At 38.6% G+C, this 19483-nt stretch overlaps 1 protein-coding gene across 1 annotated transcript in view; it reads left to right on the forward strand.

Moving 5' to 3' along the window:
• The window catches only part of LOC101844537 (cytosolic beta-glucosidase), a 161407-nt gene that overhangs the window by 9794 nt on the left and 132130 nt on the right, over positions 1–19483 (forward strand). The window contains exons 3-4 of the mRNA XM_040746637.1: positions 473–1269; positions 1969–2092. Coding sequence (XP_040602571.1) covers positions 473–1269; positions 1969–2092 — 921 coding nt within the window. The remainder of the gene's footprint in view (positions 1–472; positions 1270–1968; positions 2093–19483) is intronic.

Below are 19483 nucleotides of genomic sequence, written 5' to 3' on the forward strand. Positions count from 1 at the left end.
ATTTTTAAATTCAAATTAGAAACAAGGTTGCTTCACATGTCAATCTCAGCTCCCTCTCCTTCCCCTCCTTCCACAACCTCCCACCAACCCCTCCATTCCCCTCCAGTTCCCACTCCTTTCCCCATGGAGGGTGTCCATAGTCTGTCATTTCATCCAGGCCAGGGCCTAGGCCCTGACCTGTGTTCTTATGGAACTGATTTCAATACATACAAAAAAGCATTATGTTAGGTGACAACAACTTCTTCAAATGTATCTGCTTTGGAGAAATTATCTTCACATCTTTCCTCACCATTCCTTCCTAATTATTACATCTTCTCTGGCATTCTCTATGCTTCCTTCCAACCTTTCACAGATAACTTAAATACATAATACACCTTATTTTGAATAAGACTTATCCAAATACCTGTCTCATAAAATATAGTGACATCATATTAAAAACTAACTTTTTGTTTCTTACATTTTTTCCTCACAGGCATAGACTATTACAACAAGATCATAGATGACTTGCTAAGGAATGGGGTGACACCCATAGTGGCCATCTATCACTTTGATTTGCCTCAGGCTCTAGAAGATCAAGGAGGTTGGTTGTCTGAAGCAATTGTTGAAGCCTTCGACAAATATGCTCAGTTTTGCTTCAGGACCTTTGGAGACCGAGTGAAGTGGTGGCTCACCATAAATGAGCCTAATACTCTTGCTATTTTGGCCTATGACATGGGTATTTTTGCTCCTGGTGTGCCTCACTTTGGGACTGGAGGTTATCAAGCTGCTCATAATTTGATTAAGGCTCATGCCAGATCCTGGCATAGCTATGATTCTTTATTCCGAAAAGAGCAGAAAGGTTTTGTGTCTCTATCATTATTTTTTTGCTGGTTAGAACCAGCAGATCCCAACTCAGTGCTTGACCAGGAAGCTACTAAGAGGGCCATCAATTTTCAGTTGGATTTCTTTGCTAAACCCATATTTATTGATGGTGATTATCCTGAACTTGTCAAGGTCCAGATTGCCACCATGAGTAAAAAACAAGGCTATCCATCATCAAGGCTTCCAGAATTCACAGAAGAAGAGAAGAAAATGGTCAAAGGCACTGCTGATTTCTTTGCTGTTCAATATTACACAACTCGCTTGGTCAGGCACCAGGAGAATAAGAAGGGAGAACTCAGCTTCCTTCAGGATGTGGAGATTGAATTCTTTCCCAATCCATCCTGGGAAAATGTGGGCTGGATCTATGTGGTGCCATGGGGAATACGTAAGCTACTGAAATATATTAAGGTAAATGAATGGTTTATTTGTGTCTATGCACACCCTAGTCCAGGAGACTCTGGGAAGTCATATGTATCCATGTGAATGAACACTAAAGGGGATGATTTTAGGTGTTGATAAGTCCATTTGTTGGCTAGGAAGAGAAGAGTAAGATTTGAGTTCGTTAGGGTTAACTAGCTGGTTTTAACACTAAAATTTTTTGTTAAATTCTGTTGTGTCTATATGAGTACTTGAACATAGTTTTCAAGCTAGTGTTACTGCTGTGGTTAAAAAAGGCATTTTAAGGAAAGAGAACTGGATGCTTCCTGAGTCTCCCCGATGCTCGGAGCTAAAATTACAATTTTAAGGTACCAGTTTTCTGGACCCCTCCTGTGGGTGATAGAAAATGTACCTGCCAGCGGGACCAAGGGGTTAAGGAGCAGTGACAATCAGCAGATGCTGATGGGAAGAAGGATATTTCTGTCTTCTCATTATGTTAAGAGTCATTTGACTGTCTTCATGGACATTTGCACAGTTTTGCTTCTCCATTGTTAGTCATAAAAGGTCAGTGTGTGGAAAATTAAGTTAATAGGGTCAGTGCAATTTGATGAAAACTAGTTTTGGGGTTGTAGCTTCCTGAAGATAGAGGGTAATGCACCTGATTTTATGAGCTTTCTTTTCTTTTTTTTAACATCTGTTTGGAATGAAACTTCTGCTCTCTTGTTCTAGGATACATATAATAACCCTGTAATTTACATCACCGAGAATGGGTTTCCCCAGTGTGACCCCCCATCTCTTGATGACACTCAGCGTTGGGAGTATTTCAGACAGACATTTCAGGAACTATTCAAAGGTACCATTTGAAATGATGAAAGATCAATTGTGCAAACTTAATATAATTTTCCCATGTGCTTATTTGCATTCAGCAAAGACCATTGATTTTGAAAGCTGAAATTCATGCAAATTAGTTTAAAGCCATGTAATTAGGAGAGGGGAGAGCAGGTATTTAGAAGAGAGGAAAGTGAGGATTAATCCCAGCTTCGACTCTGCTGAAATTGAATCAAGGAAAAAGCAACTGTCTTCAGCATTTCCTGAATCGCAGGTGAAGGTAGCAAGAAGAGAATGGCGGGAAAACCATTAGAGATCATAAAACACCAACACTGCTCAGCTATAGCATACTCATGTGCATGTTTTGATATCTTCATTGTCAAAAATAAGTTGACAGGATTTACAAGGCTCTTAGTCTAACATATGAGCTACAACTATGCAGCTCTAACTATGGTTAGAAACAGTTATGTGACCACCTTTCCAGACTGGATGATGATGATGATGATGATGGTATGATGACAATGATGATGATGGTGATGATGCCAACTCTTTCAAGATAGTTATTTTAATATTTGATAACAAATGAAAAGTCATAATTATTAATTGATAACAGACACTACTAATTAATCTGCCACTTTGTCTTCCCTCCTTCAGCTTTTCTTGGTGTGTTGTTAGAATACTGTCACTTCTTCAGTTTTATTTCTTATTCCTATAAAGGAGTCACAGCTGGAAGTAACACAAAATGAGATAGTAATTTCCTTTTTATTCAATCATAACAGCCATATTTATTTATTATCATTGAAAAGTTCCGGAATTAGTCTTTACAAAATTGCTCAGGAAACACCCAAAAGGGATTCTAGAATGTGATGCAAAGGAGTATATTTCTAAAGCCTGACATTTGTAGAGTGATTCCTCACTGAGGTCTGGAGCTTAATGGCAGACAATAATCAGATTCCTATAATCTAACCAAAGCAAAAGATATTTTAAAAATGACATTCAAAATGTGTTCTTTTTTGAGTGAGAATTCACTTCTGAAAATAAAGGAAAATCTCTGCTTCTCAGAGATTTCTCTCTACTCATCCCTATGAATGAGTCTAGTATATCGTTAACCTGCCGATGTTCTGGGGTTTCATCTTGAAGGAGGGGTAGGCTCTATGTAGATTTGTGGGTGGCTTATTAGTTATTTCCATGTTGCTGTAACAAAATACCAGAAAGAAGAACTTTGAAAAGGGAGAGTTAGTTATGCTTATGGTTTCAGGGGCTTCAGTCCACATTTATTTGATCTTGTGTACTTGAGTCAGACATCTTGTAAATGGTTGGTATGAATAAGGAGAGTTAGTTATTCATTCCATGACAAACCGGAAAACAGAGGGGATGAAGCCACATTCTGAATTTCTACTTTTCCCCCCAGATGTTATTACATACAGTCCTTGCCTATGGGGTAGTCCCCCCATTTAGGGTGCATCTTTTCTATTAAATGAACCCTAGGATAATTTCCTCACAGGCACAGCCAGAAGTAAACCTTGTGGAATCTAAAGAAGTCAAGTTAACAATGAAAATTATCCATCACAGATGATAGATACAGGAAAACAGAATGACCTGTTTGAAATTAGTATGTTCACATTTAGGAAAAGAGACAAAAATAGGAATTAACCTTTTTGTTTTCAATTTTGTATTCTGTTTATTGCTAGTTATAGAAAGGCATTTTTGTTGGTTTTGAAATGATTTTAAGTGCTTGATACAATCCCCAAGATTTCTCATGCTAAACACTCAGTGGTAGGCCCATAAATGTAGTCATTTAGAGATGTGGGTTGTAACAAAATGTGAGAACAAAAATTGTGAGATAATTTGGGTTCTAAAGGACAAGAAAAGAAACAGGACTGACAAAATCCTATTCTGCAGTATGTTGACTTTCTTTGTCTCCTTAGATTATTCAATGGAAAATGAATAGCATATATGCAAATGATGCTGCCTCAACTTAAGATATTTATAGCATATAAAGAAGAAAATGATTCTCATTCAGTAGTAAGGAACCTGAAATAATGAATTTTGATCTTATTCTGGGTGGTTGGTCTATGGTAGCATGTTCTGTTATACCTCTATGAATCTCTAATTCATATGCCTCTAATGAATCTCTGTCACAATGCAGATCAATAAAAACCATGACATACAGTGTTGTTTAGGTGGCAACAAATTAGTTAGGGATGGTATAAGCATTTTAAACTTAACCATGAGTTTATTGAGACAAAACCCCAAGGTATGTTGACTACAGATTGTATTACACATTTAAATTATCATTTAGCATGTATTACCCTCATCTTAAAATATACTATGTATTTTCATTATAACTAATACATAATGCTGTTTTTGCTTTCTGATTTGTTGTCTTTTTGACACAAGTTCTCATGTATCCTAGGGTAGCTTTAACTCATTTCTAGTCAAAGCTGGTCTTGAACTAATGATACTTTTCCTTCCATAGGTATGTACCACCAAGCCAGGTACACAATACTATCTTTGTTTGGTCTTATAGAAGATATGAACATTTAAAATGTTCAGACATTTGTATATTGACAAAATACCTATATTAATATATGTTTACTCTGGACAAATATCCAAACACAAGTGCATTTATTTTGGAATGGGTATTGCTGAGATATTTTTAATATGTTTCTGTACTAGATGCTAGTAATTTGTTCTGCATGGAATCATTTTTCTAGGAGCAAATCCCCTTTTTTTTTGAAATGACCTTGGTCTCATTTTGTATGCTTAGCATAGGTTCAGATTGGAAAGCTGGAGAGAGAACTGCCCTCATCAATAAACAATTGGTTGGCTTAGAAGAAATCACAAAATGTGAACTTAGCCAGTCCCAGCGTCCACTGGACTTAGAACTTGAATGGGTAACTTTAGATTGAAGAGGGTGGGAAAGCAAGTTTCTGCACTGCATTTTGCTTTATAAGCTTAGAAAATGTAAAGAGGGAGATACTGAGTGGAAATGGAAAGAGCCAAGAAGGAGAGAGAACTCTTTTATGGTGCTTAAGTCTTTTATTCCAGTTTTTCATGGAATCTGCTTACATTGATTTCCTTGAGAGGCTTTAATTTTACTTTCATAAAAGTTATTATTTAACTCCAGTCTGACTGGAACAAAAAGAATTTTATTGATGCCATTTTCTCACTTCAATCCAAAACAATGATTTGAGTAATTGCTCCAATCTTACAGATGAGGAAACCGATTTGTAGAGAATCCGAGTCACTTGTTCATATCAAAAAGTTACTAACTTTTCCTATGACAGGGGAGAGTATATTACTAATACCATTATTGATTATTTTTGTGTTATTTATGATATGTGAGTTGAGGATTTTCAGAGACACAGTGATTTTTATCCCCTTAGCACAAAGTCTTTTCCTTAAACTTTCTGTTCAGACCTTACCTACATCATCTGCAGTGGTTCTTAATGTCTCTGAAAGGGTCAGCTGGTTCTGTGATATTGGAAAATATCAGGTCCATGAATCTGGCCTCTCACCAGCTGGAGCTACTCATGGCTTTGCTGAGACCCTTCGGAGGCATTACTGATAGTCTTGGTTGACAAGAACTTTCCTAATAAGACACATCCTGTGAGCAATTAAAAATAATAACAGTTCAAGGAAGACATTTGTGGGAAACCCTGCAGGTAAGAGGCCACCAACAACGCCGGGTGTCAGATGGATGATGGTTTTGTGATCCTTGGAACAAAGCCTCCCCTCCACATCATGCATATGGACAGGCACATAATGACACTATAGTTGGATCGATGATATCTGCCTGCAGGGTTTTCAGAGCTCCCCAGGCAAAATCCCACAGCAATTTATTGAGCACTAAATGTAAGCTAATGTTTCAGGCTCATTTTGGAAAACAAGAAAAAAAAAGTGGAGGAAATGGGGAGAGGGAGCATGGGGGGCATTCATTAGTACTTTTATTATTGCATTGTTTAATTCTATTTAAACATCTTTAAATAGGTCATATTTCAATTAACATAGATACAGATAAGAGTAAAGCTGCACCCCAAATTTGACAAAACTAGGTTTACATTTTAGATTTGCAAATTGTTCAATGTGGGGCCTTTGGCAAACAGCTTAACCTGTTTGTTCCTGACTTGTTTGTGGGTAAATGTGGGAATAATGGTTACAGTGTCAGAGTTGTTACAAAGATTCCATCTCATTCAATAATTTACAGCATAAGACTCTCCAAGCCATTGTTAAGCACATTGGAGGTACTTAACCAGTTGTAATTATTGTTAGAAAATGAGCATCCTTAAACTGTTCTCACCACAAGTTATTTTTCTGACTATTTAAAGTTGCACCTACATGACTGCATAAACATGAGCTGAACAAAGACAACAATAGGCTTGCCAAAGTGAATGAGAGGATGCTCACAAGGCCTCAACCCCACACAAAGAAACATAGTCAACTAATGAATACTGAGAGTAGGAATTGTCTTCTCCAAGGAAGAGCACATCAACTGGTCATCTAACATCAAATGACCAGCCCTGAAAGCCTACATTCAAGTAACATTATACAGATTGAGAATGCTGTGCTTAAGTAATTAGTATATATTCTCAACTGTTAATGAAAAAAGAGGCCATGAGTTTGAAAGAACCCAAAGGAGGTTTACAGGAGTGTTTAGAAGGAAGAACAGGAAGGGGTGGGTGAATGATTTTTATTATAATCTCAAAACTGAAAGAAGTAATAAAAAAGTAATATTACGTGGCCTGTGGGATGGCTCAGTTCACAAAGGTGCCTGCAGCCAAGCCTGTAGACACGAATTCAAACTCTTGGACACACATGGTGGAAGGAGAGAACTGACTCCCACAGTTTGGTCTCTGATCTCCAACCCCCCACAGCCAATAGTGTAATAACTTTTCAGAATAAGAAATACCATTGGAGGACTTAATATTTCCTGTTCTTTTCACTCCTTCCACATTGCAGCAGAAGACTTTCTCATGACTGCATGCTTTATTACTGCTTGAAGCATCGGGTATTTGGCTACTTCCTTTCAGAAATGGGTGAGGAGGCAAATGTTCTATGATTTTTTTCCTCCTGAGGGGGTACAAAATTAGGTGGAAAACCAAATCATTGGCAGGAAAAGTTATTTAGAGGGATTTTTGTATGTTCGGAGCTCAGTGATCTACAAACATTTGTGTTTTATACAACTTATGAGTCTTTATTCTATTCATAAGCTTAGCAGCAGAGACAGATGCTCAGAGCCAGTGGGAAGTTGTAAAATTCCCTGCACAAATCCTCATAGATGGAAACCTTCCCTTCTCAATTTTGTGGATGGATATGAGGAAGAGGGAGGCCACAGAGGGGTCTCTTCAGGGCAAGACCAATTCTCATAAAAGTGGTTCCAGCTCGGGCTCATGTTCTTCCTTGTATTTGCTTAACTTCTCTGTCTGCATCCAGCTTGGCTTGTCTTTCTTCAGTCTGAGACTATAGGACCTTTCTGTACTTTTTAATGGTCTGCTCTTGTGTGGCTGTGTAGGACAGGCAAACCTGTGTGAAGTTGTGCAAAACCTGTTCTTGAGATCTGGTTCTGCCAGTTAGGAGCTCATTAATTGTGGGAAAATTTTTATAAGCATTCCTAATTAAAAGTGAAATAATACATATCATTTCTCCTCCTCCTATTCTACTATCTCCTTTTCTTCTTTCCTCTATCTCCTTCTTCTGTGTTTTTTAATTTAAATTTTTTATTTACAATTTGGAGGAGGAAAGGAACCAGCAACAAGAGTGGGAGGAGGGAGAGGGAGGATAGTAGGGTACAGAGGTGAATTAGAAGAAAGCATTGATACCTACATATGAAGAGGGATAGTTAGGCACAATGGCATGCATCTATAACCCCAGCATCAGGGAGGAAAGTAGGAGGGTTAGAGTTGAGGCTGGCTTTGAATTTCTAATCCTCCTGCTTTGCTCCTCCAAATTGTCTTCCCTTCCTCTTTCATGTCAGACATACATCATTCTCTATCATACCTCCTCCCATCTCCCTTTAGATTCCTGCATTCCCTCTCATAGACCATTTCTACCTCCATGTTCTCCATCTAGAATCTGAATATGAGCTAAAATGTACTACTTTTAAAGGAGTCTGGCTTGTTTTGCTTAACATAATGGTCCCCAATACCATCTATTTTTTTCTGCAAATGTCATCATCTCATTCTTTATGACCAAATAAAACTCCATTGTGTATATGCACCACATTTTCTTTATTCTCCCATTGATGGACACCTTGGCTGGTTAATTTCCCAAGCAGGCAAGACTCTAGTCATTTAATCACAAAGAAGAGGTTATTAAGAACATGCATCTTTCAAGAGACAGTGACAAATGAGCAAGATGATGCATATAATGCCTGCATTGGCTCTTACCATATTACAAAAGGTTCTGCTAATGGTGGCTAATTTTGGGGTGGGGTGGGGTGGGCATGAATCCTCTGAAGGCTGAGCTATGTTTTTTTCCTAATTATATATTTAGCCCCAAGCAGTGTTCCTATTATATAGTAGTGTGCTACACATGTTTGTTGAATTTGATTGTGTCTATGAGGGAAGGGTTAGTTCATAGATAATGAGAAATAAATGATGAAATGATTGGGATTCTTCCCCTAAAGAAATATACTCTGCACAATAAAAATGCATTCTTCTAGAAAGTTTCCAAGGCAGCCCAACTTTCCAGTTAGATCCACGCCTGAGCTAGCACAGCGGTGGATGATTGCAGAGAAGGTTTGTTAATGACCAGCTTTAGGCTTTTAATGACAAAACCCCTCAGCAAGATGTCATCGAAGTTATTGAAGACTTCACAGAATGTGTTGAAGCTGATACATGGTAACAAGAAGGTTATAAATCTTGCAGTTGGATATACCACCAAGACAAGATGCTGAGCACAGAGACCCCTGCTGTTGTCTGTCAGTATTCTCCCTCCCCCACCCTCTTTCCCTTCCCACCAAGAGCCAGTAGAGGAGAAATACATCCATTTCCCAAAGTAGCGCAGACCTGGCAGCCACCTGCCTATGCCAATTTCAGATCACAGAGGCCCATTTAACTGGACAAAATTTGTTAAGCACCTGCATTTTTCTAAATGTGCATGAACGTCCTAAGGATTAAGAAAAGATCTCAAAAGTTAATACATTGACCTTTCAGAAGCACTAACCAATTAAAAATCCATTGTCAGCTTAGAATAGGGATGCCAGTACCTGATGTAGATTCCCATACTGTAGTTATTGTTTTTTTTTAAATAATTCTTGAGTGAGAATGATGTCACTTTAGCCCCATGAAATAGTTCATCTATACTGTACAGAAGGCTCATGTGAGATATGTTTTCATGGCTTTGGGGGACATACTGGTGGCATGTAAGATTGCCTTGATAACTTTGGGAAACCTGTGCTTGGCTTCCTCGGATGGCTGCCGGCAGTAGCTAGTTAAATTTCTTTTTTTTTTAAATCAGATAAACTGTGTAGTCCTGCACATGTAAGAGAGCACATACAGTTTGTCTTTCTATGCTGGAAGATCTCATTGACTGCCCTCAGTTTCTATTGTCACAAATCATAGCGTTGCCTCCTCCTGCTTCTCCTTATATTTAAAGCTAAGTAGTATCCCACTGTGTATATGTGTTGATGTGTGTGTTTTGCCTACACCTATGTAAGCACACATGTGTGTATAGTATTCAAGCAGGTCAGAGGAGGACATCAGATCCTTTGGAACTGTAGATACAGGTGTTTGTGAGCCACAACGTGGGTGCTAGAAATTTTGTAAGAACAAAAAGTGCTTGTAGTTATCCAATTATTTCCCCAGCCCCTCCCTATGCATCAATGGAGGTGATTCCTCTTCTTGACTATAGGGAGTGTTGCTGTGATGTATGTAGGAGCCCTGGACATCAACACAGACTGTAGCTTCATCAGGACCATGAACCCAGACACGGGTCCCTTCAGCAGCCCAGGCCCAGGCATCACTGCGGCTCTTGGTGGTGATGAAGTCACCCACCTCAGCCCTCTCCTCACTATTTTCACCTCTTCAGAGGTGCCTTTGTCCACAGGAAATGAAACATTCTGTCTCTCTCTTCTCCCATACCACACAGACATTTGTTCACCATAATAGTGCCCATCTGCCCAGCACCACAAGGTGCTAGGGAGGCCTGTGTTTTCTTCTTGGGGCCCTGCATGTGGGTCTCTTTGTCCACTCATCTGTCATGGCACTGGGCAAGACCGTGTTTCCTCCTGCAATCTTTGAAACATGTGATGTTCTCTTTATTGACATGGGTACTTCATAACATTTTTGTTGCTGAATAAGTGAATGTGTGTGTATGTGTGCCTGTGTGTGAGGGTGTAGGTATGTTTGTGCAGATGTGTATGCATGCATGTGCATGTGCAGAAGCCAGCTTTAATATATTCTTTCTCAATTGTCTACCTTGTGTTTTGAGACAGTGTCCTTCACTGGGACCTGGGACTCACTGGTACCACTTAATTGGATGGGGAGTGAGCCCTAGGGATCTAGCTGTCTTTGCTTCCCCAGTACTAGGGTTGTAAGTGTGTGCCACTATACCTGGCTTTTGTGTGGTTTCTGGGGATTGAGTTCAGGTTCCCCTCTTGTGCAGTAAGCACTTTGGTAACTGAGTTATCACCCCAGCCCCATTCTTTACACTTTGGCTAAGGTTGTGCATTACTCTGGTCAGAAATGTACAATTTGTGTCCCACTGTTTTTCAGTACAAATGGAAATTAGTAGTTTCTACTGATATACTTTCAAAATATATGACTGTCAGATTCTGTGATCTTATTTTCTAACATGTTCTAAAATAATCTTAAAGAACATGTACTATGATTAAACGATACTTCAGTAGTATCTATTAATATTCAGACTCACATGTAGCATCCACACACATACAAATGTACATGTATAATATATATTCACACACATATGCACATTCTCACAAAACACATTTATATATACACATATATACACGCACAGAACACATACAGACACATATACCACGTAGACACATATACACACACACACACATATATATATATACATACACACATATGTACAGACAAGTAGCATACAAACATAAATCCACACATATTCACATGCATACATAAATGTATACATGTACACATATATACATATACACACAACCACATATGCATATACATACAATCACACATTTCATGACATACTTTACCAGACTTGCTGAAGTGTGACTCACCTAGAAAGTGTCAGGTGTATGCTATTTGTTGGCCTATCCTCTGAGACACAGAGGACCTGACACATTGCCTCATGGAACAGGTGTCTTGGAGCTGTGCATGAAAGGAGCAGCTGAGAATCCAATGGATGACTTGCTTGGAGCCATCTGGGATGTCCACAGTCTGTGCTGTGCTCTGGCTGGTGGACCTCTCTGTGGGCAGGGACCAGGACTTAAGACTGAAATGAGCTTTGGCTTCATTTGAGGTTTTTAATCCAGTTTCAGTTGCTCTGAAATGGTAATTAAGTTCCTCAGCAGTCCAGAACCAATGAATTTGAAAATTATAATTACTGTTAAATATCGTCCTTCCTTTCTTCCATCCTTCCTTCCTTCCTCCCTCCCTCCCTTCCTTTCTCTCTCTCCTTTTCTCTTAATATTTATTTATGTATATGGTGCTCTGTCTTCATGTACACCTGCGTGCCAGAAAAGGGCATCAGATTCCATTATAGATGGCTCTGAGTCACCATGTGGTTGCTTGCTAGGAATTGAACTCAGAATCTCCGAAGGAGTTGCCAATGCGCTTAACTGCTGAGCTATCTCTCCAGTTCATCTGTATTTTATTGTATATTTCATATTACCCTTTCCCATAAAAGCCCTTCTTCATTTTAAGTGAAATTTAGATGATTGACACCAACTGAGTATTTCTCACAAATCCATCCTGTTTTAATTTTTTTTGATGTAGCAGCCCACAGGAGCTCAGTTCCATCTTTATAATGTACCCTCAACTAAAGCAGGTGAAGTTAGTTTATTTGTTGAAAATCTAGTCTCACAATAGGCAGAGCACACTAAATGAAAACTAAAGGAAATAAAGGATTCTATGACAATTTTTTTATTTTTTATTTTTGGTTTTTCGAGACAGGGTTTCTCTGTAGCTTTGGAGGCTGTCCAAGAAATCATTTTGTAGACCAGGCTGGCCTCGAACTCACAGAGATCCGCCTGCCTCTGCCTCCAGAGTGCTGGGATTAAAGGCGTGCGCCACCAACGCTCGGCTGACAATTTTTAATAAATACTTTTAGTAAAGAACCATGAAGGCAACAGGAACCATGGAGGAAGATTTCCCAAAGAGTCCCAAGTATAAGTAAAGGGTTTCATAAGCACTTGTCTATATTATTATTGTTGTTGTTGTTGTTGTTGTTGTTACTAATACTACTATTACATATTCTATATGTATAGTGTTTTACCTGAATATATGTCTGTGCAGAATCTGTTGGGAGTGCTCAAGGAGGCCAGAAGAGGGCAAGAGGGCATCAGTTGCTTGGAGACTGTAGTAACAGACCAGGTTACACTACCATGTGGATACTGGGAATTGAACCTCATTCCTTTGGAAGAACAGCAAGTGCTCTTAACCACTGAGTAATCTCCCTTAGTCCAAAAGCTGTCTATATTGTATCTTGTTTCTATAACTCCAAAACAGCTTGACCACTCTGATCTTTGATGGACATGAACAAACATGTTTTGGAGTGAGGTAGGAGATCACTCCTTAGTTTGGTTGACCAGGGCTTCTTGGAAAGTATGAGGAAGTGTTCTCTTGGGCTACTGTATGTCTCTGGAAAGAATGGGAATAATGGATGGCCAGGTGGTAGCTACCTTGCCTAGAAAGCTTAACAAAGTTCCTAGTGTCTAAAGAGAGGTATTCCTCAGAATACATTGGCACCTGTAAATTAGTTCCTGATTCAGTATGGAAATGAACTTCTGGGTTCACAATGCTGGTTGACAATACTCCTCAGTGTTGTTCTCATTGATCCTCCAGTCTTCATCTTCATGGTCCTGTCTTTTTATAATTCTAACACTGTTCATGGTACGCGACCATCCTACGGTGACCTAAGTTCTGTCTCTGTCAACCTTTCACAGACCTGTCATCGTGCACATTGCTGGTTAGCCATATCCTATCATGGTTTTCCAGTGGTGCACCTGACTCTGTGTGGAGGAAACGCTGCAATGTTACAAATTGAACCATCAACATCTGGTAACATAGCTGCCTCCTCATAGGATTCTTGCTTACCTGCAGCCCGGTCACAATTAGAAGGTGCTTATTGTATAAGAAAGTTGACTAGATGGAACTGGAGAGACCCGTTGATTCCTGAAGGCAATGTTTATTAGAAACCCTGAGAAGGAGGAGGAAAACCATTTTTCAGAAGAAATTGGAAATCACTAAAAGGAAGGAGCATGCACAGACAGAAGCGTCATACATAAATATTTTAGTCATCATTTCGGGAGGTGAAATTCTGACCAAAACAAACATTTTGGAATTTTGAGCGCTCAGTAAATGCTTGAGTAGCAAGGAGATTGGGCCTAGAGTAGTGGTGAAACTGAATCACTTTTGGGAGTTTCAGAAAACTATTAGATTGGTATCCCCATTGTGTTATTGTTAATGTTTTTTTAAAGGATGAGTTAATTGTTTTGATTTCCATAAAATACATATCAAGTACTGGGATTATGTGTCGGTACTAATTATACCCTTCCCTATACCTTTTGTGAGATTAGTAACCAGGGCCCTATGCTTGTTAGTAAGAGCTGCATCAGTGAGCTCCCTCTCTAATTGTCTAAGTTTTGCAGAAGTGACTTGAATTTGTGGCTTTCCTACTTTAGCTTCCCAGGTGGCTTGACTGACAAGCTGAGCCACAAGCCTGGGTAGGCACTCGTGAGAGGGATATGTTACTTAATTCCATGCTGAACTTTTAGGTTATATTTATATAAATCTGCTTAATTGCTCTGTGCCTCAGTTTCTCCACTTGAACAGAAGAATTGAAATAGGTGATATTTAGGGAATTCTGTCAGATTAGGAGCTCAGAGACCCTCTAAATTTTCTTTTTGGTACATCTTTATTAGGACTTGATAAGTTCTTAAGCTATGCAATTAAGCCAAAGAAATTGCAATTAATGGTCTAAGGAAAGAAAAGTCTTCATTCTTTGTATCCAGCCACCTTGAATTTTAACACCATTCTTGTTTGAACCTTGCTCTTCAATGCCCTGTTTCTACTGATACTGACTTAGGTTCCAGGTTGCATGTTCTCTGCTTTCAATGTGTGTGCTTTCTTGATCACTGATACTGAAAAGAACCTCACATTTCTTCTCTTAGAAAGTTATCCCATAAAGGAGTTCACCTCGTACTGAAGCCACACACAGTTACAGTGCAGACCATAGATTTTTTACAGAGGAAATCATATAGACTAGTCAGCAGAGAGCATCAGTGTCTAAACCCTGCATTGGGAAGTCTACTTAAGTTACTTACTGTGCTGGGGTGACATCTCCCTTCAGAAACCCTCAAGGCCAGTGCCATCTTTTTTTTGTCAAGTTTTAAGACATTTATGTATGAATTTTCAAACTTTGCTACTAGTCCCTGATTTAATTCAGCTAGGCAGGGCAGTTCTATTAACTTCCCTTAAATTTAATGTGACCAGGAAACTTTTGTCCCTGGGCAAGATCCTGAATTAGAAGGAAGGATCAAGCTGTGGCAATCAGAACCATTGCTCCGCTGCCATTCTGTGCAAACTTTGCATAGGGGGAGTCTGCTTTCCCGTTCTGAATTTCAAACATGGTTTATTATAACCAAGGCTTCTTTTGCCTCAAGTTATCATCCATGCAGCACTTTTTTCAATACAATGAACTTATCTGCTGGTTCCGGGCATCTAAGTAGTCCTTTTGGACTGAGTCACCTTCAGGGATGATCTGTAAATGTTATGGGTGGAGACAGTTAGAAGGACACCTATCTCTTTGAACAGGTTTTTCTCCTCACCAGGGAAGTGTCCCATGTGGGACCAAGATTAGCTGAAGAAATATCACAGTTTGGGATTCCTTTATACTATTCTGAAGTTCAATTTCACTTTTCTTCTTGTTTAAGGAAAGACCTTTACAATAGTTGCTGACTCTTTAGAGGCAAATGAGACTTCTGCTGGAAGAGGAAGAGAAAGCATTTGAATAGGGAAGAATTTTACAGGGGCTGGCAAGTGAAAGTGAATCAGGAGTCAAACAGTTTAGGTTAAAAAAAAAAAGAATGAACCAGGAATTACAAAGCAGATAATGGGAGCCAGTAAGAGGAGGAGTACATGTGAGCAAACCTTTCTGAGAACTAGAATCCATTTTTAAAAACAGATTTAAACTCAGTCCAAAATCTTAAATAATTGTTAATGACCATGTTCTTCTACAAGTGCTCCAAATACATTTACACTTTAAAATGAGCAGTAATGTGAGAATTGGACCACCACATAAAGATGAGTAAATTGGTATATTTTAAGTGTACATATTCATTAGCAGATAAGTTTTAAATGAATGAGGGCTACATTGGTCTAGTTTCTGAAAATGATTTTCTTCAAAGATGCTCAAGACATTATCTTTTTTATTAACATTTCTCATTTTGTTTACAAACACCTTCAAAACTATTTCATAAATTTTGGAAGGTGACTCCTTGGGTAGAGTGCTTGCTACATAGAATGATGTGAGTTTAAATCCCAAGCCTCATGTAAAAACTTTACACAACTATAACCGAAGCCCTAAGTGGTGGTAAAATAGGGGGAAATTGTTGGGGTTCTTGCCTGCTAGTCAGTTTATCTAACTGATGAATTCTAGGATCAATGCGAGACTTTGTCCCCAAAAATAAGGTAAAAGGGGATGGAGGAAAGATGCTGACTTCTGAATTACACACACCACATGCACACACAGGAGAGCATCCCCTTCCCAGACCAAGTGCATTTCCTATAAACACTACAAAGACAGACACAGAGAAACACAGGAATGCCCCCCACAACCTTCTGTGGCCTATACATGTACTGTCTTGTTAAATTTATGGCTGATATTTGAAATATGACTCAAAAATATCTTTCAACCCTTTTACATATACTAACAGTATGACCATGATTGCGTGTTCATTCAGAATAGCCGGGCTGGCATGTTCACAAATACTTTATATAACAAATATTTGCTTATTTGAGCCTATTCTTTAAAGATAGATTGGTGTTCACAAGCTTTGGTACCCTGTCATGCTGGGCAAGTTACTCTGTTTCCATGGACATCAATACATCATCTCTCAAAATTTGCTTTTGATGAGGATTGATGATATATTTCATATCTCAGTAAAATGCTTAGCACATAAATCCTCCAAATACTAACTTTTGCAATGATTTCTGTTTTATTCAGTCTTTTAGCCAGGATCTTAGAAAAACTGTGACTTCCTGCATAGTCATCAAGCACTGATAATTTATGCTCCTCCTGATGACCCTGAAATACATTCTGAATAATTAGAGAAAGATTAAATTATAATCAGTTTAGTTGCAGTGTTAAGTGTATTTTAATTTATTCTCATTCTTTAAAAAATTGTAATCCTTCTGCATGTGGCAACAATTAAAAATATTTGATTAGCTGGAACATGGCATTTTCTGACTATCTGATGAATAGTTATTGTATATTGTTGGATCTGAGCTCTGCCCTCAGATAAACTAAGCCTTTGGAGGATGGGTACATTTCACAGTGGTCATTTATTCATTCTTAGAATCACTATATTGGCTTACTGCCTGTTAGAAACTCCAGATTTAATCTTTGGATATCCTTGAGCAAGAGGGCATGCTATGCCAGCATCTATGCAATGTCCTCTGTTTGTATTGCTTATCACAGGTCCTGTTGCTGGCCGTCCCTTCTGATTGGGGTCAGATGTGGAACTAAACCTTCCAACCTGAAGGTTTGCTGTGACTTTCGGAAGATGGGCATCCCAACAGTCAATCATTGTATCAAAAGTTCATCTACATTTGCCCTTATGAAGGATGTTTCAGACTTGTTTTCATGGGATGTTTAATCTGATGCTTTAGTGGTACAGCTATTATTGCTATTCTAGCCAAAGCACAACTATTGATATCTGTTCAACTACTGAAGACAAGTTTTATATTTGATAAACCACATTTACATTGTAGGATGAACTGAACTCCCTTGAAATCTTGGTTTTGGTATATTTAAATGATCAATTGCAATATTTTTTGAATAAGCTTCTTTAAAAAAAATGACATTTTGCCTTGCCCAGCCTTAACACATGTGAGGTGCTGAGTCTTGTTGTAACTTGAGATGCTATATTTTATTGATACTCATAGGAGACATGCCCTTTCTCGCATGAAGACAGAAGAGGGGATTGAGGTTGGGAGCAAACAGGGAACAAAGAGAAGAATTAGAAGTGGAGGATGGGGATAGGCTGTGACTGGGATATAAAAAAGTTAATACAAAAGAAAAAGAAAATAAAAATCATGACATTTTCTTTTTCTTTTTTTTCCGAGACAGGGTTTCTCTGTATTGTTTTGGAGGCTGTCCTGGAACTCACTCTGTAGACCATGCTGGCCTCGAACTCACAGAGATCCGCCTGCCTCTGCCTCCCGAGTGCTGGGGTTAAAGGTGTGCGCCACCAACGCCCGGCTCCCATGACATTTTCTTAAGTATAGCATGTGGTCATGTAGTATGACAAATTAAATTTTGTTAATATAAAATGTTAAAACTTATAATCATTCATGAGATTGAAGCTATTTGCACTAGTTTCTTTTTTATGCTGATATATTAGTCATATAGAGATACAGTATGAAACACAGATGTTGTACAGTCTTTTTTATTTTGCATTTTTAGCCTTTTTACTAATTATTTTTTTCATTCCAATTCCAGTTCCCCCTCCTGTTTCTCCTCCCACTCCCTCTACTCCCCCTCCTCCCATCTGCTCCACATAGAGGGTAAGACCTACCCTAGGAAATCTACTAAGTCTGTCTCATCATTTGGCTGAGGCAGGACCAAAGCATCTCTCCATTCCCACACCCTTGTATCTAGGGTGGACAAGGTTTCTCTCCCATATAGAATAGGCTGCACTAAGTCAGTTTGTGCATTAGTGTTAGATATTGGACCCACTGCCATTGGACTCATATGTTGTCCCAGTCACACCATTGTCACCTATATTAAGCGAGTCTAGTTTGGTTTTATACAGGTTCCCCATTTGTCAGACCTGAGTCAGTGATCTCTCACTAGCTCAGGCCAGCTGATTCTGTGGGTTGTTGGACAGTCTTTGAAGGGTGCTTTAAGTTCCTTCTTTAGATATTAATATTTCTAATAATGGATTCTTACATATAAGCGTATGTAAGTATATTCAACCTCATTAATTTAATGTTTCCGTTTACTGAAGGGAAAGCTGCTTTCTTTAAAAAGATCTTCACTTTATATTTTATGTTAAACTTTAGTTTGCTAACGTAAGCAGTATTAAAATCTTTTTTTATTTAGATAATGGTAAGAAGGACAGTTCAGAAATGATAGCTTAAATATGGGGAGAGTTATAAATTTTGTCAATTATTAAAGATGAGCCATATATACTTAGGATCTTGATAAAAAAGAAGTATTAGATAGCAAGCCTGGACCAGGAAGGGAAGAAGGAAAAATAACCCAGGGTCTATACCACAATTGTTGACATTGTCCCAGAGAGAATATTGTCAGTCATCTGAGTAGCTTTTGCGTTGTACTCCATGTGATCTTGAGTTCTATAATACCTTTGGGGACCCTCTTAGGATACATAGAGGGAGTTTGAGAAAGCAGGGCCCCAGGGCACCTCAGTTCTTATTGGTTGTATATATTAGGAATTCTGAAAAAACCCATTTAAAGTAAGATTCTTGCTAAAAAAAGAAAAAAGTAGAAAACCACCAAGTAATTGGGACCTCATTACCAGAGGTGAAGAATATCTATCTTGGTTCCTTTGGGCAAGAAATGAAGCTGAACTTCTGTTCTCTTTAACTTAAAGAATGAGTTATTTCCAAAACCACATACAAAAATAAGGTACCCATATAACTGTGGCCCAGATTTAATTCATGTCAATATTTTACCACTAATAAGTTATTATTGACCTGGGCCTTCATGCCTCCCTGAATCTCTTCCTTTTCCTCCATCTGTATCAAGTAGTGACCTTTCTCCTGAAGTTGACTCTACCTTGTACTATTACATAAATGATAACCCTCTGTACACTCATTTTCAGCACTATGTCCTCTGAAGTTGGTCCCTGCTAGAACTTAGGGCTTCAGTAGATGCTTTCTAAGTAATATTAGTATTCTGATGTGTGAACAGATCATATTTACTCCATTTACTACTGATGGATATTTGAGGTCTTTTCATTTCTTCATTTTATGTACAGGACTGTACTTCATATCCTTAAGTAGCTCATTTG

The sequence above is a fragment of the Mesocricetus auratus genome, unplaced genomic scaffold (genome assembly GCF_017639785.1).
Source record: "Mesocricetus auratus isolate SY011 unplaced genomic scaffold, BCM_Maur_2.0 Super-Scaffold_100006, whole genome shotgun sequence".
Classification (NCBI taxonomy): domain Eukaryota; kingdom Metazoa; phylum Chordata; class Mammalia; order Rodentia; family Cricetidae; genus Mesocricetus; species Mesocricetus auratus.